Source organism: Phascolarctos cinereus, unplaced genomic scaffold (genome assembly GCF_003287225.1).
Source record: "Phascolarctos cinereus isolate Bilbo 61053 unplaced genomic scaffold, phaCin_HiC Scaffold_4;HRSCAF=312, whole genome shotgun sequence".
Taxonomy (NCBI): domain Eukaryota; kingdom Metazoa; phylum Chordata; class Mammalia; order Diprotodontia; family Phascolarctidae; genus Phascolarctos; species Phascolarctos cinereus.
Genome location: NW_027555847.1, coordinates 108,283,504 through 108,307,938, shown reverse-complemented (window position 1 = coordinate 108,307,938; position 24,435 = coordinate 108,283,504). Strand labels below are relative to the sequence as shown.

General features: G+C 33.5%; 1 protein-coding gene across 5 annotated transcripts in view; it reads left to right on the top strand.

Annotated features, from left to right (window-relative positions):
• CCDC171 (coiled-coil domain containing 171) overlaps nucleotides 1-24,435 on the top strand; it is a 501,148-nt gene that overhangs the window by 339,247 nt on the left and 137,466 nt on the right. For all 5 annotated transcript variants that reach the window (XM_020969724.2, XM_020969718.2, XM_020969719.2 and 2 more), the window contains one exon: nucleotides 1,430-1,561. In XM_020969724.2, the coding sequence (XP_020825383.1) occupies nucleotides 1,430-1,561 (132 nt within the window). The remainder of the gene's footprint in view (nucleotides 1-1,429; nucleotides 1,562-24,435) is intronic.

The window sequence follows — 24,435 nt, the reverse complement described above, 5'->3', positions numbered from 1 at the left end:
TATGTATGATATTTATGCAGTTCATCTGTGTAATCAGCAATATTTTCTGCAATTTTACAAGGAACCTGAGCATGATGAAATATAGAATTTTAAATGATTATATCATTCCTACTAAAAGTGAACAGTAATATGTTTAAACTCATACAAATAAAAAGGGTAACAAGATATTTCTCTTTGGTAATGGGCTTTAAAAAATAATTTATATTATCTTCCTACTCAGTATTTAACTATTTCATCAGGTACATTTCTTTGTAGTTTTAAAATGTCTATAATGTATGGAACTTTATATGTTAATATATGTTATCAAAGAGATCAATTAATATAATTTCTCCACCAGCATGAAATATTTCTTAAATGTATGTGTTTGAAAGGGGAAATATGCTTTAAATGTGAAAATGACATTAATTAAATTATGACTATAAATGGAAACTCAGGATCTTAAGTAAAAGTAATATCATCAGTGAATAAAATTATTAGCCAGTTAAAAGCTAAAATATTTATTGTGTTTGCTTTTCTGAGCATTTTACTTGAATTTCTGTGGTTCTTACTGCGTTAGTTGTTTTGTTATTAAAGCAATTTCCTATTTATCCAGAAGGTGGCAGTGTGATACCAACTGCTTGTTGTTGCATTATTGGACAGAGAAACAGTGTCTCATATCTGTTGTGTGTTTTTACATGTATCTTTGGAGTACCTAAAATCAAGCTACATAGATTTAGTACAGTTACTCCTGGTTTTCTCTCTAGTTTATATCACTAAGAAATTGTGTGACTAAATTAATTACTGTGCATCAAATTGTATCTTGATAAAAATTATCTAGAAGCACCATTTAAGGGGAACTGGTAGTAGAAGCTTACTGTGGGCTTATTTTTGGAAGATCTTTTTCTTTTGTTTTGTGTATACTTGCATTTATACTTGGACCTGTACTGTAATGAAGTTCTGCTTTCCAAAGAGCCGCAACTCTTAATTATTTTGTTAGTTTTGTTAGTATCCCAGCTAGATTAAATATTCTGTTAAAAAAATAGCAATTAGGGAACATGCCTTTGTTATATTTATTTTTATTTTTTCTGCCATTGATTCTTTGTGGTTTTTTTTTAAGAAGGTGTGTTGTTTTTTGAAGGTTAGACTGTGGAAAAAATAATCTGAAACTGCTTGATCAGAAGAGCTCCAAGTGACTCCCCCCCTTGTCTCTCCTCTCTCTCCCCCCCCCACTTGAGGCAGAAGGAAGATGCTTTTTCTTCTTAACATTCTCCCCCAGCACTCTGAATTAGAGATTTATTTGCAACGAAAAATCAATTAGTCCTAAATTTATTCATGGATTTCAGGTCCAACGATCAATGCAAGTCCACTCAGTGGGCTCAAGGGGACCCAGTTCATCCCAGTTAATGTGTCTGAAGGGGAATTACCATTGATGCTGTTTTTTTCCCTTTAGGTCAGAGATCAGATCTCGCTGTCACGGACTGCGGCAAGCAGGAATGACTTCACCCTGCAGCTACCCAAACTGCACCTGGAGACCCTTGCATTGGAGGGGCTGAAGGGCGGGCCAGAGGTTGTAGCATGCCAGGTTAGCATCTAAATAACCTTGTTTGATACAAAGATGTGTAGAAAAATAAATTGCACTAAATGGAGAGGATGCAAGCTTCAAAGTGTTGTGGTCAGCAACTTAAAAGAAAAGCAAACTAATTTCCTTCCACCTATATGATACATTTCAGAAATAATTGAAGTCTTCTTTGAAAATTGGCCTATTAAATAATTTGAGAATGTATTTTTACCAAAGAAAATATTCCAAATATATTATAAGTTGTCTCTCATTGAGAGATCATTTGCATCTGAGCAAGACAAAACAATGAGACATTATCTCCTAGCTTGTTTCAATTTATTCATTAAAAAAAGGATTTGTCTTAAATTATTAGGAAACAGATGCCTAGAAATTTAAAAATACTAAATCCAAAATATCTTGCCTCAATATAAATTTAATTTAAGTTATAATTATTTCTTATTAATAAAGACATTTTTCTTTCCAACCATAACTAATTTTAAAAACTACTGTCACAATCACAGAATATAATTTGTTTACAAAGCCCAAGATACATCCCAAGCCATAAAACCCCAAACAACAAAAAGGAAAATTTTAAAATGAAGAAATTAAATAACCCTTCTTTCAGATTTCTAGAAATATGTTTGTTACATGTAACTTTAGATATGTCTTTATTTTAAAAATTATGATATGCTTTAAATTGTAATGATATATTTTTCCCTCAGGGTAAAATTTTTTTAAATAAGAAGTCAATACTTCTTTTATTGTCTTTTTATTATATACTACCATCATATGAAAATTCTCCAAGGTCTATGCAAACAGCAGGAAGTTACAAATTATGTGGTGAATATCACTATGGTTTTAAGAATATATCTAAAAATCCCATGAAACTTTGAAGAGTCTATACCTCTAAGCTGCATTTTAGTGTTCCAATAGATTTGTTTCTATTTTATTTATTTTCTATTTAGATTTTTTATACTATGTGATTTTAGTTGGAGTCAGAAATGAATTCTAACAGGTATGACAGAATTTATTTTTTTCAGTTGCTCAGTATTGTCTTAAATTTAGTTTGTCATGAGAACTACCATCATTAATGTCCTACAAAAGAAAAAAATACTCTTTCCTTCATAAGATATTTGGCTACTGATAGAATTATTAAAATATATGTTTATATTTAAAATGATATAATTTTACAAATAATCATTAAATATTTGATAATTTGACTTTCTTATAGTCTTTTATGGACAAGTATACTGACTCTGTGCTTTGATTTAACACAAAATTAAAATATATGCCACCTTTTCCTATAGTTGCACCAGTCCTCCCCCTTCCTTCATCCAGGTTAAAATATATACTCGTCTCTTCTTTAGCTTCGCTCTTCCTCACTCCCCACCAGCAACTTAGAAATTTGATGATATAATTATTTATTCATCACTTGCTATATGGCCACTGAGGGAGAGGGTCTTTGTGCATCCCCAAACCCACCTCAACTGTGTTCATTCTTTCAGAAACATAAAGCATTGAGTATATTCTTCAAGCCCCTACTAGCACACACAGATGCTTCCTCATTCTTCCCTCTTCATCCCCACTCCCACCTCTAACCTCTTGGCTCAGTCCTAGTTTCTTTCATATGGTCAAATTCCTATATAAAAATTCAATTTCCAGGGAATTTATGTGCTTCTTAAGATTAAGCTCCCCCTGTAATTAAGCAGAGAAGACAAACAGGAAGGCTTGTGACTATAATCCCATTCAAATATATTTTTAAAAACCCCTACATTCCCAAGGTGTTCTTATTCTATGCAAACAGTAACATTTCAAAAATATTATTACTAGAGCTTTTGAATGCTAATTATTGCAAAATAACTTTTTGGTGAATGTACCTTTCTCTTTCCATACTATCACAAGTCAGAAAGTGGATAAGACATTTCCTAGAAAGCCAGGATCATAAAATTTAGGACTAGAAGGAAAATCAGAGAGATTTTAGTCCATTATGTGGTTGATGAAACAGAAGCCCCAAAGGAAGGGTGTGATGACATGCCCAAAGTTACATAGCTAGTAAATAACATAGCTAAAATTCTTACTCCTGGACTACACTGAGTACCCCTTTCACTATGTGCTTCTCCGAATTTGGTGATTGCATAAGTGGCAGTTGCCATTGAACCAAAACTTTTATTTCACTTCTAAAATGGTTGTTCTTGGGAAAGCATATAATTTGAGGCTCTGAGTTTTATAGATTATAAGACCTTTTATAGATTATAGGACCTTGGCTTAGGCATCCTTATGAAGTCCTAATTTAAGTAGTAATACAAAATGCCTCTTACTTCAATACTTCATGAGTTTTTATAGGATTTGAATTCCTCTACATCTCAACCTCTAGATATCACCTGTTTATACACAGTAGTTTAGAATTATATTCCAGTGAACATCACACATTTGTGATTAAATTGTTTTTTTTTCTAGTAGGTAGCTTGTAATACACTTTGGGGAAAAAAGCACTAAGTAATTGTGTAAAGCATTAGTATTATGAAAGACAAGTTCAGACATTCATGCTGGTTGATAAGGGTAAAACATTATAAATTCATGAAGTAATTTTGTTCCTCCATTTATGAAATGATATTGATACATCTGTGTATGGTATTGTAGGTCACAGTTTATATAGTTCTATAGACAAATCAGCAAATGTAGAATAATTCTCTTTGAATCAATCAATCATTCAAATATATTAATGTTATTGAATGCTCCCCATTTCCATTTTTTTATACATAGACTAATTCTGTAGGTAGTGTAACCCTTCTCTGACCCTGTTCTCTGACTTTATTTTGGGAAAATATACTGTCCCAAGAACATATTAATGAGGAAAGAGCAATATCTCAATACTGTGGAAGACTGTACTAATGGTGCACACCATTTTTAAAAATTCAAACAGTCCTGTCTTAAGGTTGAAGGCCGAGCAAATATGCTATTGGTTATGTTCTCTAAAGAAACAAGACTATATTCCTGGTATATTTCTGGATGGAAGGGAAATTGTTGGATATTATTCCTTATCTGCATCCAGATGAGGTCATACATAATTTGTGCTACACAGGAAAAACAGAATGTAGCTAATCTCTTTGATTTTAGGAGGCTATAGTGGATGCACTAAGGTGGCAGTACCTTGATTTTCCCATTTCTAAGAGTTTCTCTTGCAGCCTATTTGTTTTGTATATTTGGGAGAATGTTTGATTTGGGTTCTTCCTCTCCACATTTTTCCATTTGATTCCCCCTTTGTTTCCTCAAAGGCTTTAAATCACAACTGTTTTGATCAAGGAGAGCATAGCTTATCCCCCTCTTGAAGCTGCCATGTCACTTGATGTGTCAATCAAAGTATGTCTCCTGTGACACAGTCTTTGCTAGGGGCTCCAGATGCTGCCTTTGCTGCATTTAAAGCTCCTACAGGCATAGAAGCAAAATCTTAGCCAGACCTTGATCTCCCAAATATCAGCACCCAAGGCTGCCACAAGGTACTAGGCTACAGTTCTTTAAAAGAAAAGAAAACCCAAAGTTGTAAAAAAAATGACAATAGTTAACAACCTCAGTTAGGAAGTCAATGATAAAAATAATTGCATTATAAACACCATTAGCTCACTTTTTGCAATACTTTGCAGTCTACAAAGTCAAGGATTAAATGTACAGAAACTCATATTTAAACATATCTTTCTCCATTGAAGACAAAAATAATTCTAGTTGCCTACTATAGTGTGCATTGATATTATCTTATTTATTCACCCCAATACAGAAATAATAATGAGCACAGGGATTAAACCTATGACTTTGAGACCTGTATACTCACGTTCTAACCAGTTGAGTTAACCAGACACAATGGCTGGCTTGGAAAGCTGGTATTGCATAAACTGTACCTGTTGTCAGATAGCATGAGTTTCAATGCTTTGACTCATTTCACTCAAAAAGAACAACAAAAACAACAAAAAAAAAACCTATTGCAAAATGTGTAAAGATTAGCCCAGCATTCTACAATCCCCTTTTGTAGATGCTATGTTTTAATCGGTAAATGCACAGTTATAAACTATTAAAAAGTAAAGAAAGATTCATTATTTAAAAACATTTAAAAACCAGATTATTTACCCTAGACATAATAATTCTCATAATCAGTACTAACCTACCACATAGTTACATAGTTTTTATTTGGTATGGTTTTTAGGTATGTGTAATAGACTGTTGCAATACAGTAATTTCTTAAAATAGCCAAATTCCCGTAGGCATAGGATTTTTTTCATATTCTATTGCTATATCTAGATAGTTTAAATCATAAATACATGGCAAAATGGGGTCTAAAAAGTCATCGAAGTGTGAAATAGGTGCTGTCCTATATGTAGCTTATCAAGCGTTATTAGATATACTAAGAATTTTGCATGTCATTATACTATTTGATATTATAGTCTTTGAAAAAAATTACATAAAAGTCCTTTAAACCTTTTTTTGCATTTTAAAACCTAAGAGAGTATGAGCAATTCCACTTGAACATTTGAGCAGTTTAGAAGTTTTGATTCTAATTTGCATGATACCAGTAATATTATTTATATGATAATAAATAATTACTTTTGTCACTAAGTAATAATGTATTCTACTTATGTGGGTTTTCCAGGTAACTGAAGCCTTAAGCTTCAGTTTTAAAAATTTAAAGAAATTTGAAGAATTTTTATCAAAAGTTTATAAAATACATATTTCCTCATTTAAACAATATATTGAACATATTTTTAACTCTTGGTGGCTCAGGGTTATCATTATAAGTATCAATTATTATACTGTACATACCCTTAAGAGCCACCCTAGTATAGTTATTTATTTGTCCCTGTGACGTTTGTAGTCCCATATGCCTATTTATTACACATTTTTCTTCTGTTGTCAGATGTCTTCTCCCCCTGGAACTTGGTACTTCTAGTCTGTAGCCCTAATTTTACTTTCAGTTTTCTTTGTTAGGACCTGAAAGTCATTCTTCCTCTCTTTCTAATTCCACTATCTGAGATTTTTATAATAGCTGATTGCTATTGTGGGTTCTTTTCCTCTTATGACTGTGCTCATGGTTTGTATTGTACATTTTTGAGGTTTCTGGAGGCCTTATTTTCATTTCCATTTTAGTAGGTCATTACTTTAAAATATGTTAGAGTAATGATCAATAATTCTGGTTTTGTGATACTCTTAGGCCCCTACAATTATTTTGAAGAATGCAGTTTTTAAAACAGTGTATAATGTCTGGCATTTTTAGAAGTGGAGAAGGCAGAAGTCTTGAGAAGTCAATGAAATAATGAGAGAGCCCTTCAGAGGATGGAAGTCACTTCTAGTGAGGACTTATTCATTTTTCCCAGTGGCAATGAAATCAATTAGCTTGATGAAGCTATAGTTCATCCTCAAATAAATCCTTGGTGGTTGGTTGACACCATGTCATTCTTTGTCTCATTAAAATGCTTGACAGCTTCAACCTAAGAATGCCAGATTGAATTTAAAGAGACCTGGGTTCTAGACCTGGATCTGCCATGTGTAATATGTGTGTTCCATGGAGAAAATGCTTTCTTCAGCAAGAAATGCAGGTATTATGACTGGATGATTTCCTTGGGACAAGTTGCAAGCTCATGGCCTTAGAGAATCTTTCAATGGGAAGAAAAGAGACATTTTTCACCCTGCTATGGTTTTGGAGGCCAAAATTTTAGAAAAGAAAGATGGAAAAACATGGAAAGACCTGAAGACAGGCTTGCTAGTATTCAAAGGGTTGTCATTTAGAAAAGCAGTATTTGACTGGCTTAAAAGGCAGAATGAGCAAGCAAGGTATAGAAGTTCAGAGGAGTAGATTGAAACTAGAGAGAAACTTCAGCTCCACAGTGGGATGGATGAGATTGCCTTTTCATCAAGAGATCTTTATGCAGGTGCTGGCGATCCTCTTGGTAGCAGTATGGTCAGGGGGCTTCAGTACAATATAGACCAGATGGTGTCTTCCTGATTTTTAGATTCTGTGTGATTAATTAGCAACAAAATCTTGGCTAAATAAGTCTCTTTACTTCCCTCTGCCTTAGTTTTTTCATCTGGTAATATGAGAGAATGGGCATAGATGATGTTTACAATCTCTTTCAATTCTTAGGCGTTATGATTAACATTTCTGCAGGACATGAGGCATGCCCACAAAACGTACTAATGCTTGGTATTTCATATGGTTAAGGCACAATTTGAGTATTAATTTCATGACAATAAGTTAATATTTGTTTCCATTATCACTAAGAGAATAAATTCCTTTGCTAAATAACTCAGAGAGTCAGAGAGTTAGTATATGTGTACATATAATGCTTATATGTATTAGATTTCATAATTTGTACTTTGTGACCCTAGACAAGGTACTTAAGCCCTCACAACTCCGGGCAGTTTCAAGTTGCAGAGAAGGTGCCAACTTGTACTGATGGAGGAAGTTTCCTCATGGGAGAGTTCTTGATGAAATTGAAGTCCAGTCCCTGTCTTTATCCCATATTGTAAGCTGCATTTGAGAGACTAGTGGGGAGTGCTTTTTAGTTTATGAAACTCTTCAAAAGAGGCCAGATGATGTGGAAGAACAAGAAAAATAAGTCTTTGTTTAGCCTATGCCATGTTTTTGAGGAATCCTCTAATTTCTTCCCCTTACTCAGGTGAAAAGTCTGAAAGTGTTATTCCTTTCTAGAAGGAGCTGATGTCAATGGTCTGACCTGACACCAGCTAAAATCCAGTATGAATTATTTCAAACTATTTGTGACTTATAAGATTCTTTTTCATTATATCTTTATTTACTACAAGGAAAAATAAAATCACAAAAGAGTCTTTGACAAAATAGGTAAAAGAACTTATGTAAATTTGCCAAAAAAAATTGATTTGGGTATGTTGTTATTTTTTTGTTGTTCATTTGTTTCAGTCCTGTCCAACTCTTTGCAACCCTATTTGGGGTTTTCTTGGCAAAAATAGTGGGGTGGCCATTTCCTTCTCCAGCCCATTTTACAGATGAGGAAAATGAGACAAACAGGATTAAGTAACTTGCCCAGGGTCATATAACTAGTAAGAGTCTGAGGCCAGATTTGAATTCAGGTCTTCATGATTCCAGGCCCAGTACTCTATCCACTTTGCCACCTAGCTGCCCAGACCTGGCTATAGGATATCAAACATCCTTAGACTTTTTGGGCATAAATAACATAGGTAACTGGTCCACTGGATACTCGATTCTAGTAGCCTACTTTTTTTTTTTTACTGTATTCTTTTCTCAGAAAGTGCTAACATGTATTACTCTCATTTAACCTTTTAGTCTTTGTACATGTGCATGTGAAAGTCCTTTGCAAAGTGTATATTTCCCTACTTTATTTAACTTCAGGCTGAGATTTTTTTAAAGTATTTTTCTAGATGTGCAGGTAAATCAGATTTTACGGAAGTTGAGTGATACTGATCTGTGTATGATTCTGTGATTACAGTCACAAAAATTACATAAAATCCTAGAGGAGATGACTCTCTAGCTTTGTATAGAATAGGAGCAACATGAAAAAGATAAAATGATTCCTTTGTTTACCTCAGATGTGGAATATTTATGGTTTTACCTTTTACTGAGCATAGCTACTTTAACTTAATGATTCCTATTTCTTGTCCCTCCTTTTTCATAATTTGTCTTTTACTGTCTTACTTGCTTTCTCAAACTTAAACATTTCTGTACTTCAAGGATCTATAATTTTGTTTGCGTGGATATTTTTTTTTTTTACTGATGGAGATCACAGCTCTCAGCAAATACTTTAATAAATGGTGTCATGATTGCTTTAGCCAGAATAAAAACAAATCATCACTTGATATCCAGGAGTTTGATGGTGAATCTCTCCAAATTTAGCAAGGCTTGTCCTCAGACAATAAACTTATATACAGTCCATCATTGTGCTTGGTAGGACCCACTGTAGTTTGTGTTCATTGGCCTAGCTTTCAAGAAGTGGGTAGGAATAAATGTGTTCTGTTCTTTGCTTTGTCAGTCCTTCAATTAAAAGGCCTAAAGTGAATAAGTTGAGGAATAGATGTATGTTATCTTGGGACCGGAGCAAGAACATAGCTCAGAGCTAGCGTGTAACTCTGACCTCAGGAATAGTACTGAGGTCAGAAACAGAGCCAGAAATACATTGCTGAGATTCTAGTCTTTGTTTTAATTTATTTTTTGTTTTCTTTGTTTTGTTTTGCTAAAAAAAATTGTTATATTTTATTTGAAGAACTACATACATTTGTCCTCATACTCTTACTAGCTGTGTGACCCAGGGCAAGTCACTTAACCCTGTTTGCCTCAAATTTCCTTATCTGTAAAATGAGCTGGGGAAGTAAACCCATATCGTTGCCAAGAAAACCCCAAATGGGGTAATGAAGAGTTGGACACAACTGAAACACTACTGAGCAACAAAAACAATAAATACATGCTCAGTGAGCAAAATTTTTGATAGCTTCAAGAGTTTCATCAAAGTCCAGCATACAGTTGAGGTGGTTATTATCCCCCTACACGTGATAGGTGCTAGATATATAGAATATTTTGGTTGTGCCTACTTCCTTTATTTTTTTTTTGTCTTGTATTGTCACTTTATTCACACTATTTAACTTCTTTGTGCATAAGCTTCCATCTCTATGAGATGGTGACAATATTTTTCTGTTTGTGAAATATTTGAGTTACACTTAGGTAAAAAGACTTATAAAAGTATAGAGCTTGATTATTGTTATAACTTTGGGCACTATGAGTAGAAGAGCTGTTGAATGATATGAATATAATTTGTCACTACAGTATTAACAGTCAAAAATGTATACCCAAAGCTTAACCTTTTAATAGCACTTTTAGATTCGATGGCTTAAAAGAAATAAGTAAAACTTGACTAGGATTACCTTTTTATTCTTATAATTAAGAAACTGAAGACCGAGAGCTCTCAAACTTTTTGCTACTGTAAGCAGAATTGTAAAGTATTTAGAGGTTGTTGGTTTTTTGTTGTTGTTGTTGATTTTTTTCCACAAAGGACAGTATTTGATGGGTTGCCTAGGGGAAGACCTGGAAAAGGAAGGGTTATCTACAAATTGAGAGAGTTTATTATGGCTTAGTGATTTGCTGATTGATTTCATTTGCTGTCAGTTAAGGCTCTCTTAATGTCAGTTTTCTTTGCATAATGCCTTGAAATAAAGAGTGATGAAGTTCTTCAGATTGATGCCGCTTACATAAACTGACCCTGAATTGCCCTATTCTGCATGACAATTTAAATGACAGCAGTTAGAGGGAAATATAGCAATGAATATGCAACTCAAGGATTAAGGTAGGTTCAATAAATCTTTCAAAACCTAGATCTTGGCACAAAACAATCTCTTTTATAGTTGTCCAAAATTTTACTAAACAGACTATCCTAGCAGATGCTCCTAAACATCTGTATTCTTGAAGTAAAGAAAGGACAGGATAAAAAATTAACATGATCTTAGATACAACATACTCATATATTACAAATATACATGTTATATGACACACATGTATAACATAATATAGAAATACACCCAATACGTGTACACACGTACACTTACGTAATTATGTAAGTACATGCATATTATATATAATGATATGTACATATGCACATTTACATATTATACTTATACATTATATATGTATCCCCTTATTATTTAAACATAGAGTTTATACATAGAACCTTGTCCAATGGTTTATCTTTTTCTGTCTGCTGAATTTCTTAAGATTCTTCAAAATGTTCCTCTTTCCTACCTTTTTAGTCTTCTTATGTTTTATGTGTCTCCAAGCGTTCTGTGGTCCAGTGATAGAGACCTGCTTTATATTCCTGTGACATGACATTCTAACTCTCATCTCCTTGCGTTTGTTGGCATTCCTCCACACTTAGAATCTTATTTCTCCTTGCCTCTACCTCTTGACATCCCTGACATCTTTCAGGATTCAGCTCACAAGCCACTTTCTGTAAGAAGCCTTACTGGGCCCTTCAGTCACTTGAACCTTTCCCTCTAAAGTTAACTCTTCAACTCCATATGTATCTTGAATGTTCCTGTTTACTCACAAGTTGTGTCCCACATTAGAATTGTAAGATCCTTGAGGACATGAATTGTTTTCATGTTTTTTCCTTTTTTTGTATCCCTAACACTTATCTCTGTGTCTGGCACATTACATGCATTTAATACTTTTTTATTTATTGGTTAAATAAATAGCAGTTTTTCATTCAGTGCTCAAAATTCTTATTCAATCAGATTCATGAATAGCAACTTATTAGAGGATTAACTGCAGATACAACTTCCTTAAAGATTTATGAAATTATATCCCAGTGTCTTGAGATTTTGGAGCTTCCTAAAGATTAAGGTGTCTTCCAAAGTTATCTAACTTGTACCCAGAAAAGAGAATGGGAACCAGGAAATTCTGTTTTGTTACATTGGTGCTCTGGGACAGCTTTTTGCCTAGAGGTATATTTTAATAGGTGTAGTCTCAAATGGTCATTAAAAAAAAATGTACAAGAAAATACCCAAGTGTGGAAGAGACTATTGTCTTTTGCTTTTGGCTGGTGTGAGGGAAAATTCTACACAGGTGTGAATGGGGTCTATGACAAATGAAAATAAGACAGATGCGATTACTATATTTGCACTTAGAAAATAAAACATTTTCCATTTAAGATAGAACATTTTCCATTCATCTAGTAATGTTGCTCACTTCCACAATCTAAATTCTAAGTTCAGAGAAATTGTTTTTGATACCACTTAGATCCATATGGAGAAGTTTTCATTTATTAATTAAAATGTGCAGTTTCATATAAATAGGTAAAACAGATAATTGAACTACAAAATGCCTCTGTGATGTATGAGTGAATTGTGCTTTTAATTTTTAATTTTTAAATAAAAAGCATTAACTGCAGAAAGATGTTATATTTTATTATTCTGAAGTTTGCTAACCACTGGAGACTTGTTTGACTTTACAATTTTGTTGTCAGTGTATAAATTTTTCTCCCAGTTCTGCTGATTTTACCAGATTTTATCAGAAATGATTATTGCACAATAATATTCCATTGCATTTATATGTCATAACCCAATTGATAGGTACCTGCCCTCGGTTTCGAATTCTTTGCCACCAAAAAAGAGCTAGAAATATTTTTGTTCATTCTTATTAAGTTACTTGTGCTTTAGACTAATCCCTCCCTTAATTTGCTCTCCTTCTAATTCCCCCTTCTTCCTTTTCCCTTTTCACTTTTATTTCATTGTTGAGTGAATTATATTTCCATACTCAACTCTGTGTATGTGTATTCTTTCCTTCTTTTACCAGTTAGATGAGAGTGAAATTCAAATGCCAACTACTTCCCCCACCCTTCCTCCTTATTTGTATAGATATCTATTTGTGTATCCTAATAATATGAGATAATATTCTTTAACCTTCTTCTCCCTTCACCCCCTACAATATTCCTTTTTCCCTCCCTTTTTTAAAAAATTATTCTTTTAACATCATCAATGCAATAGAACTACTGTCAGGTCTTCTATCTAATTAGATTCCCTCTCCGATTCCTAGTGATAATAGGGTTCAGAGGGGACACGAGTATCACCCCTCTGTATTAGAATGGTTAGTCCCTTATGATTGTTCATTTATGTGTTTTCCCTTTTATGTTTCTCTTGACTCCTGTGTTTGCACTTCAAAGTTCTATGTAGCATTAGTCTTTTCATCATGAATGTTTGGAAATCCTGTACTTCATTAAAGGTCCATTTTCCTCTCTAGAATTATACACAATTTTGCAAGGTAAATTGTTCTTGGTTTTAAGTGTACTTTCTTTACCTTATGGATTTCAAGCTCTCTGCTGCTTTATAATGGTGAATGCTAAATTGTATATGATCTTGACTGTGGTTCCTTTGTACTTGAATTCTTTTTTTTCTGACTGCTTGCAAGATTTTTTCCTTGACCTGAAAGCTCTGGATTCTGGGTGTAATGTTGCTGGGAGTTTACATTTTGAGGTTTCTTTCAGGAAGTGACTGTAGAATTCTTTCTATTCTTTTCTTTGCTCTATTATTCTAAGAGGCCTGGGCAACTTTCTTTTAAGATTTCTTGAAATGTGATATGTAGACTCTTTTTTTTAAATCCTGGCTTTTAGGTGATCCAATGATTTCACATTTTTTCCTTCTCAATCTGTTTTCTAGGTCATTTGCTTTTACTGACATACTTTCTGCACTGCTATAAGCAATTTGGTTTTCTTTGCCTACTTTATAGTATAGAAGTAAGTGATGAAATGGTTAACTGCCTCACTCCCATATAAGGGGTTTTACTAAATGAGATGAGAATGCTAGAAGGAAGAAACATGGAAAAGAAAAGGAAACTATGGAATAAAGAAATGGAAAGGGAATTAAAAGATTGACATAAGAGAGAAAAAAAAACTTTGTTCACCTAACAAAATCCCTAAAAATTAGAAAGGAACTCATAGATGTTAATACAAAACAAAATAAAATATAAGTGCTTTATTAAAATAAAGTACTCATATGTCATATGAGTACTAGTTTTATTATTTTAATAAGTTTTTAATTGGTCTTTTATTTTTTATGTCATCCATTTCTGTTATTCTGTTTCTTTTCCCCATCCCAGAGTGATCACATATTGCAAATAGTATTTTTAAAATAGAAAAAAAAAACCAGAAAAAATCAGCATCATTAATAAAATACATTAAAAAAAAGTCTAAAATATGTGCATTGTGCAACATTTGTGGACTTTGGCAAAGAGATGGGATGGGAGTATCTTCTCATCTCTCTCTCTCCTCTCTCTTTTTTTTGGGGGGGGACTAGGTTAAGTGACTTACCCAGGGTCACACAGCTAGTAAGTGTCAAGTATCTGAGGCTGGGTTTGAACTCAGGTCCTCCTCACTCCAGGGCCAGTGCTCTATCCACTGTGCCACCTAGCTGCCCTATCATATCTCTTCTTTCAACTCATGTTTGTTCTTTATAATTTTGCAACATTCACTTTTGATTTGTGTATGTGTGTGTGTGTGTGTGTGTGTGTTTGGTTGTTCTGTATGTTTATATTGTTGTAGTAATTGTGTATATTGTTTTCTTGATTCTCCTTTACTCTGCATCAATTCATATAGATCTTTTCATACTTCTCTATATTCCTCATATTCATAATTTCTTACTGCACATTAATATTTAATTACACTCATACACCACAATTTATTTAGACATTTCCCAATTGAGGAACATCTGCTTTGTTTCCAATTTTTTGCTATTGCAAGAAGTTGCTATAATTATTTAGATTTATATAGTGACTCTCTTTTTATCAATGATCTCCTTAAGGTATTAGCTTAATAATGAAATCTCTGGATCAATGAGTATAGCCTTTTTCCTTTCTTTATTTTGATTCCAAATTTCTCTCCAAAATGATTACACCAATTCACAGTTCCATTAAAATGCACCAGTGTGCCTTGTTTTTCTTCCCATTCCCTCCAACCTTAACTATTTCCTTCTTTTTCCATCTTTGTCAATTTGTTTTGTATGAAGTTGTTTTAATGTACATTTCCCCTATTTTTGATGATTCAGAGTATTCTTTCATGTTATAAGTTATAGTTCTTATTTTGAGAATTGTTCATATTCTTTGGCCACATATCCATTGGGTAATGCAGCTCTTATCAGAGAAATTCATCCCCTCAGTACAGTGCCAGACATGATGATTCCTCTTGGGCCTCAGGGCAACATCAGTGCAGCACCAGCTAAGCAGCCAGGGTATGTATCCCCTGGCACAAGAAGCCTGAGACAGCACTGCTTCCATCCTGGGAGCAGAACACAAATTTAAAAGAAAAGAAAAAGGCCAAAAAAGATGAGCAAAAAACAACAAAAGGAGAATCTGATGATAGAAAAGTTACTATGGTGGCAGAGAAGATCAAGACACAAACTCAGAAGAGGACAACAACGTCAAAACGACCTATGGGTGAAATCTCAAAGAAAAGCCCAGGAAGTGCTTGAAAAGTCAAAAAATGAGCTTAAAAATTATATGAGAGGTAGAAGAAAATTTGTGAAAAGAAATGAGAGTGATGCAAGAGAATTATGAAAAAGAAAACAACTGCTCAGAAAGTAGAATTGGTTAAATGGAAAAGGAGATACAAAAATCCACTGAAGAAAACAACTCTTTAAAAAGTACAGTTGACTAAATGGAAAAGTACAAAAGCTAACTGAGGAAAACAACTCCTTTAAAGTTAAAATTGGGCAAGTAGAAGCTAATGACTCTGTTAACACATCAAGAATCAATCACATAAATTCAGAAGAATGAAAAAAATATATAAGAAAACGTAAAATACCTCATTGGAAAAACAACTGAACTGGAAAATAGAACCAGGAGAGACAGTGTCAGAGTCATTGGACTGCTTGAAAGCCATAATCAACAGGAGGAGGACTGCATAGCCATCTTTCAAGAAGTTATCAAGGAAAACTGCCCTGATATTATGGAGCCAGAGGGCAAAATAGGCATTGAAAGAATATATTGATTATCTCAGGAAAGAGATCCCAAAATAAAAACTCCAAGGAACATTCTAGTCAAATTACAGTGCCATCAGAACAAACAGAAAATACTGCAAGGGAGCAGAAAGAAACAATTTAAATATCAGGGAGCCACAATCAGGAATACACAGGACTTAGCAGCTGCAACATTGAAAGATCAGAGGTCATGGAACATGATATACTGGAAGGCAAAGGAGCTAGGACTACAACCAAGAATCACCTACCTGGTGAAATTAAGTGTAATACTTCAAGGGGAAAAAGGGTCATTCAATGAAATAGAAGGATTTCAAGATTTCATAAGGAGATCAGAATTGAACAAAAAATTTTATCTCTAATATCAAGACCTAAGAGAAGCCTAAAAAGGTAAAAAGAGGAAAAGAAAAGGGGATTCAATGGAGCTCAACTGTTTACATCACTACATGGGAAGATGATATTTGTAATTCTTAAAAAAATTATAACATTAATAGTACAGTTAGAAGGAATATACATAGACAGAGGGTATGGATATAAGATGAATCTGAAGGAATGACAAAAAATAATTAAGTGATGAGAAAAAAAGAGTACACTGGGTGCAGAAGGAAGAGAGAAATAGAATGGGGTAAATTATTCCACATGAAGAGGAACAAAAAACCTATTACAGTGGATGGAAAGATGGGAGGGTGGATGATTGGTATCACTTGAATCTTACTCTCATCAGTATTGGCTCAAAGAGTGAATAATGTACACAATCAGTAGAATACAGAAATCTATCTTACCTGACAGGGATGTAGGAAGGGAAGAGATTAAATAAAGGTGAGGGGGACTGACAGAAGGGAGGGCAGATCAGAGGAGGTGGTAGACAGAAGCAGAACACTGGTGAGGAGGGAAAGGGTGAAAGGAGAGAGAGAGGACAAACAGGAGGAAAAATAGGATAGAGGGAAATACGCAGTAATCATAACTATGAACATGAATGGGATGAACTCTCCCATTAAATGGAAGCAGATAGCAGAGTGGATCAAACACCAGAATCCTACAGTATGTTGTTTATAAGAAACACACTTGAAGCAGAGAAACACAGACAGAGGAAAGGTAAGGGGCTGGAGCAAAATCTATTCAGCTAAAAAAAAGCAGGGGTAGCAATTCTGATCTCAGGCAAAGCAAAAGCAGAAATAGGTCTAATCAAAAGAGGTAAGGAAAGGAAACTACATCTTGCTAAAAGGCACCATAGACCATAAAGTAATATTAATACTAAACATATATGCAACAAGTGTATGCTTAAAGGAGAAATTAAGTGAGTTACAGATTCATGCCCAAATAAGAGATAGAGAGCATTATGAAATGTGAAATAGGTAATTTTGATTATATTAAATTAAAAAGCTTTTGCACAAAGAAAACTAATGCAACCAAGGTTAGAGGGAAAGTAGAAATCTGGGAAATAGCAAGTGTCTCTGATAAAGATCTCATTTCTCAAATATATAGAGAATTGAGTCAAATTTATAAGAATACAAGCCATTGCACAATAGATAAAGTCAAAAGATGTGAGCAGACAGTTTTCAGATGAAAAAATTAAAGCTATCTATAGGCATATGAAGAAGTGTTCTAAATCACTTTTGATTAAAGAAATGTAAATTTAAAAACTCCGAAGTACCACTTGACACCTATCAGATTATCTAATATGACAAAAAAAGGAAAATGATAAATGTTGGAAGGGATGTGGGAAAATTGGAACACTAATGCATCCTTGGTGGAGTTGTGAATTGATCTAACTATTTTGGAGAACAATTTGAAACTATGCCCAAAGACCAACCAAACTATGCATACCCTTTGATTCAGCAATACCACTATTAGTCCTGTATTCCAAAGAGATCATAAAAAGGGTAAAAGGACCCACATGTGCAAAAATATTCATAGCAGCCCTTTTTGTGGTGGCAAAATATTGGAAATGGAGGAGTGCCCATCAATTGGGGAATGGCTGAACAAGCTGTGACATATGAATGCAATGGAAAATACTATTGTGCAATAAGAAATGAACAGGTAGATTTCAGAAAAACCTGGAAAGACTTTTATGAACTGATGCAAAGTGAAATGAGAAGAACCAAGGAAACATTGTACACAATATCAGCAACATTGTGTGATCATCATCTATGAATGACTCAGCTCTTCTCAGCAATACAAAGATCCAAGACAAGTACAAAGGACTCACGAAGGAAAATGCTTTCCACATCCAGATTAAGAAATGATGGATTGTGAATGCAGATTGAAGCATACTTTTTTTACTTACTTTATTCTTTTTTGTGTTTTTTTTCCCTTTTGATCTGTTTCTTTCACAACTGGGAGTAATATGGAAATATGTTTCACATGATAGGAAATGTATAAAATATATCAAATTGCAACCATTGAGTTTTAAAGAGAGGAAAGGAGGGAGAGAGGGAGAAAAAATTGTAACTCAAAATCCTGTAAAAATGAATGTTAAAAATTGTCTTCACATGTAATTTGGAAAAAAAATACTATTGAAGTATATTTGATAATTTGATTGGCATAACATTAAAAATGCAAGCTAACTTATTTTTATTATATTGGCATAGCCCAGCCCTGAGTACTAGTGAATATTCCTCAAGCTATTGAAGTTGTTATTTATTTCTTTAAGGAACACTTTGTAATTGAATCTGTGCAAATATTTTGTGTTCTTTAGTAGATTAATCCCCAAATACTTTGTGCATTTTGTAGTTATTTGGAATGGGATTTCCATTTCTATTATTGCCTAGATTTTGTTATTATTTATATAGAAATGTAATTACTTTTTGTAGCTTGCAACTTTACTGAAGATATTAATGGTTTTCTTTAGTATCTTTTGGAGATGGAAATGGCAAACCACTCCAATATCTTTGCCAAGAAAACCTGAAAATGGAGTCTTGAAGAGCTGGACGTGACTGAAAAACGACTGAACAATTTTGTATCTTTGCTGATTCCCTAGGATTTTCCAAGTAAACCATTGCAATCAGCAAATAAGGAGACGCACATATATATTTATATATATCCTCTTTACCTATCTTTAAGCCTTTAATTTCTTTGGTAGCATATCTAGAACTATATGAAATAATAGTGGGGAGTATGGCCATCTTTGCTTTACCAATATTTATTGGAAAAGCTTCTCGTATATTCTCATTGTATGTGATGTTTCTTTTTGGTTTTAGATAGATGATTTCTGTGATTTAAAAAAAGGGATTCTCTATGCCTATACTTTGTAGGGTTTTCAGCACAAATGAGTGTTGTACTTTGTCAGTGTCTTTTCCTGAATCTATTGAGATAATATTTGGTTTTTGGATGTCTTTTGTTTTTATATGATTAATTGTAATCATTGTTTTCTTAATTTGAACTATCCTTGCATCTCTGGTATAAATCCAGTTTGGACATAATGAATAATTTCTTGGATAAATCACTGTTGTTTTCTTGATAGGATTTTGTTTAAAAATTTTAAATTAATATTCATTAATGATATAGGCCTGTAGTATTCCTGTGTTGAATCCTTCCATGCTTTTATCATTAAGACTACATTTGTCTCACAAGAGGATTCTGGTAGGATGGGTATAAGTTTTGAAAATTTTTACTTGTATTCTTTTTGACACATTAGCATGACTTTTGACTATGCAGTGTATGACAAACTAAAAAAGTCACATGTTTATTTCAGCTACTTATTGATTGCAGATAGCTGAAAATGGTGTTATATCAATAGCACTTTGTATTTTTAGTAGGCTGATTTCTTACTGTTTTTTTAATCTGATCACTCTCCAATCGATAAACATTTATTAAGTGCCTGCTATGTGCCAGGAAGTGCTTTACAAATATTATCTCATTTGATCCTTATATAACTCTGAAAGGTAGGTGCTTTTATCCCCATTTCATAGTTGATGAAACTGAGGCAAACAAGAGGATAAATGATCTTCCAGAGTCACATAGCTAATAAGTGTCTGAGGCTGGATTTGATTTCAGTTCTTGACTCTGGGCCCAGTGTTCTCTGTACTGCACCACCTAGCTGTCTGTAGTTCCAGAAGCTTGTTACCCCCATATCTTGCAGCCAGTGGCATATTTGAGTGAAGTTTCCAGTTTTTCTTTTGGAGATGTCAAAAACTTCTACATGATTATTTTACAACTAAAATGTTCAAATAGGTTTCAGGAATCAATGCACTGGTTTCTCTATTAGCCAGTGTGTAGTGACTCCTTTTTTTATGCAAAGCAGATGTGACTTTAATGGTTTTGGTTTTTTTTAATACCTCAATATCTCTCTTTAAATGTACATTGAGAGCACAAGTCACAATTTATGTACTCCATCTGAATGAAAGTCCTGTGTATATATATCTTGTCTTTTGCCCCTTTCAAATTTATGTCTGAAAATAGAGTATGAGAGATGCTTTACCCTAGCTTACTTTTTTCCTCCTTACCCATCATTCGATTTTTTCCCCACTGGGTAAGTTAATATAGGTACTGTAAATGTTTGGAGAAGCCAGACTGTCCTGACATTTAGATAATTTCCTTAATCAAAAACCAAAACAAGACAAAACAAAACAGTTATCAGGTTACTTGGCAGCTCAGTGACTATATATTGGCATCATTTGGCTGCAGTTAGACTGTCTCAACCCATGCCATTATAATGCTTTAGCTTTCATCCAAACTCACTTTATCCTGCAACCATTCAAATGAGGGTTCAGGCCAACCACGGATGTTTTGTTTGGGGGATTGGTTCTATCTTTTCAACCCAGTAGGAATTAACTAAGGGTATAGTGTATTGTGTTTTGGTTAATAGATGATGTGTAGTGTACTTTGTGTAAAAAGCTTGGTGAAAGATTAATTAGTACCTGCACATATATTTGTGATTAGTGATGAGATTTATAGGATTGCATCCTTAGAATTGGAGAGGACTTTAGAGATCATTTCGTCTAGTGCCCTCATTTTACAGATAAAGAAAATGAAGTCTAAAGAGTGATTTACCAAGGTCACAAAGGTATTAAGTGGTAAACCCTGAATGTGAATCCAGGTCTTCTGATTCCAAACTTAGTGCACTTTTACTGTTCCAGACTCCTATCCAAATGTACACAGTTAACATCTGCAAGCTGAACATTTGTATACCCTAAGGTATTTAGATATATCAGAAGAGACTTAAGTTTTTGGTATGATGCAAGTGTCATATTCTCTTCTTGAGAAGTTAAAGCATTATGTATATAGATAGATAAGAAATAAACCCCTATTTAAACAAAAAACTTAAAGGCTAAACTATCATTCATTAAATAACTACATCTAAAGTATATGTTACTAAAAATGGAATTTGGTATTCATGTGATTTTTTTTAAAGTATAACTTACTGGTAAATAACAATGGCTTCTGCAGTCTGTTATGAATGAATGTGAAATATCTATTTCCTCTTGTTTGGGAATGGTTACTCCCTTTTAGGTCGCCCTCTTCCTTAGCATATAGAGATCATTTGTAAACAAGAAGGTGGTCTTTTGATGGAGATAAAGCAACTTTACATCTTGGTATTGTGAGAGATAGTATGGAATAATGGATAGAGTACTGAACTTGGAATCAGAAGACCTGGTTTTAAATCTTTCTTTTGTTGTTCAATTATTTCGGTTGTATCTGACTCTTCATGAACCCATTTAGGGTTTTCTTGGTAGAGATACTGGAGTGGTTTTCCATTTCCTCCTCCAGCTCATTTTTTAGATGAGAGACCTGAGATAAATATGGTTAAGTGACTTGCCCAGGGTCACACAGCTAGTAAATGTCTGAAGCCAGATTTGAACTCAGGAAGATGAGTCTCCCTTACTCCAGGCCTGGCATTCTAACCACTGCACCATGTAGCTGCCCTATATCTCACTATTACAAATTGTTTAACCATAGACGAATCACTTAACATTTCAGAACTTCAGTTTCCTCATTTGTAAAATATGGGTAATTTTACTTCTATTACTCATGGGATCATTGAGAAGTAAGCTCTGTTTAAACCCTAAAGTGTTATATGAAGGTGAATTATTATTAATTATATATTTTAAAACATAATTAGTATATACTTTTTCTTGAAGAGCTCACAAGAGATGAATTGGAGATACCATTCTTGTGGATATATTTGATAAATGATATCTTCTTTTTTAAAAAATAACTCACATAAGCATATCGATTCATGTTTATAAATGACTTTGCATATATATATATATATATGTATAATATATGGGTTTATTTGACATGACTTAAACTGTATTATCAGGTAGTTTCTAAGTTAGGTCTTGTTAAATTTACTGATGAAGAGATGACCAAATCAGTTAAGGTCTTTGTTGCCATGAGATTTCTGTCCCAAATCAACTCCTTAGTATTTCATATTATTCTTTTTGTTACATGATACTTTTCTATGAAGTTGCTTCATTTTGACCAAACATACAAAAGTCATGGAGATACACCCCAATTTCATCTCTTGTGTAAGTCTACATCTTCAAACAAAATGGCAGCCAATTATCAATATGGCATATCTTCTCAATTCTAACATGTTTTAATGAATTGGCTGTATGGGTAGAGATAATAGAAATAAATAGTTGAGATAAATTCTACAGTCCACAAAAAGATTATAAAATAAATGTATGGATCATAGATTTAGAGCTAGATGATAACTTAGAGGTCATCCATTCTAACCATTTTACTTTATAGAATTACCTTCACATAGTATAAATAAGTGTACTTTCTGAGAAGTGGGTGAGATTTAATACACTTTTTCACTATTCTAAGTCTTTAAAAGTTAAGAATTCTGTTATTATCAATTTGATGTAATGAGAGCTTTCACATAAATGAAATACATTTAGGCACTTGAAATTTTTTTATTCATTATAGATTGTATCATTTCCCCATAGAAACTTATATGTAATAATGAGAATAACAATAGTAGTATATTTTAAAGTACAGGTGTCAGACAGGAGGCTTTCAAGCTGTGTGTGGCCCACAACACTTTTGAGTGTGGTTCAAATCAGATTAAAATGTAATTGGGAAATCTTAAACAAAATAAATAAAAATACATAGATAATATTAATATGTTATCTACTCTGTCAGTTTGTCCCACAATGATCCTTATGTATGGTTTCATAACCCCCTGTTTCTTTTGAGTTTGACACTATTGCTTTAAAGTTTATAAAGTACTTTAAATATATTATCTTATTAGAGTTTCATGCAACAACCATGAAGTAAGTACTGAAAGCACATTATCCTCATTGTACTTATAAGCAAACTGAGGCTCAGAAAAGTTAAGTTTCTTCCCCATAGTCACACATCTAGTAAATATTAGAAGGATGATATATAAGCAGGTATTCTATGACTCTAAGTCCAGTACTCTATCTGTGATGGCAAGCTGTCTTCAGTTGCTTTCAGCTTATGGTAATTAAAATGTAAAGTAGCAAGAAAAATGTATTCATTGGTATGTTTGGCAATAACAACATTATAGAATTAAAATGCTAATAATTCACCAAAATGCAATTTACAATCAGAATTAAAATGATACATATTACTAATTACCCAATGTATACAAGAGGATTTTTAAAAATCTAGTTTAATTATTGTGGGTGATATATTCCTTTGGTGTTAAGATCAAGGACAATATTTCTCATGATCCAAGTATCATATAAATACTTTCTGTGTCGTTTACTATGTCACTGTGTAACCTTTATGTACTAGATTTCATCAAAATCCTTTAAAAATTTCAGAACACATACTCATCTGAAAGATTTTTATTGGTCATTTTTTGTTTGAAAATGAAAGATTGTACCACAAACATAATTTTCTCTCCAAGGTTATAAATGATTTTGGAATCATCAAGTCCAACATCCCTTTGTAAAGCTTTATCATCTTTTGTCTTTTTGTTAATTCTGCTTCTATTATGCTTACTTTTCTTATCTTTTTTTTTTCAGCCAAAGCCAAGGTTTATTAAAGATCCACCACATTGGCCAGACTCTTAAGGAATCTGACCACCTATGAGCTATTGGCTAGATTATAAGAATCCGAGCATCTTAATGTAGACAAGATGGACCTTATATACAGAAAGACTATGGGGGGGATCTAGGATCTCTATTCTGCCTTCTACATCAGTTCTTCCTGGTTCTGTGTCACTCCCCTGCTCTCAAACCTTCAGTGACTTCCTACTGAATCAAATGCAAACTCCTTCAACTGACATTTAATCTAGCTCCAAAATCTGCCACCAATTTACTATTCTATCTGATTTATTTCATTTTTTCTGACATATACTCTAAATTATATTCAGAGAGAACTAATTAAGTACCTGCTATGTACAAGGTACAGTGTTGAGGTGACAAAGATCAAGTGAAACTAGTTAAGATGGCATCATGAAAAGTCTTGCTCTCTTATATAAACCCCAGTAA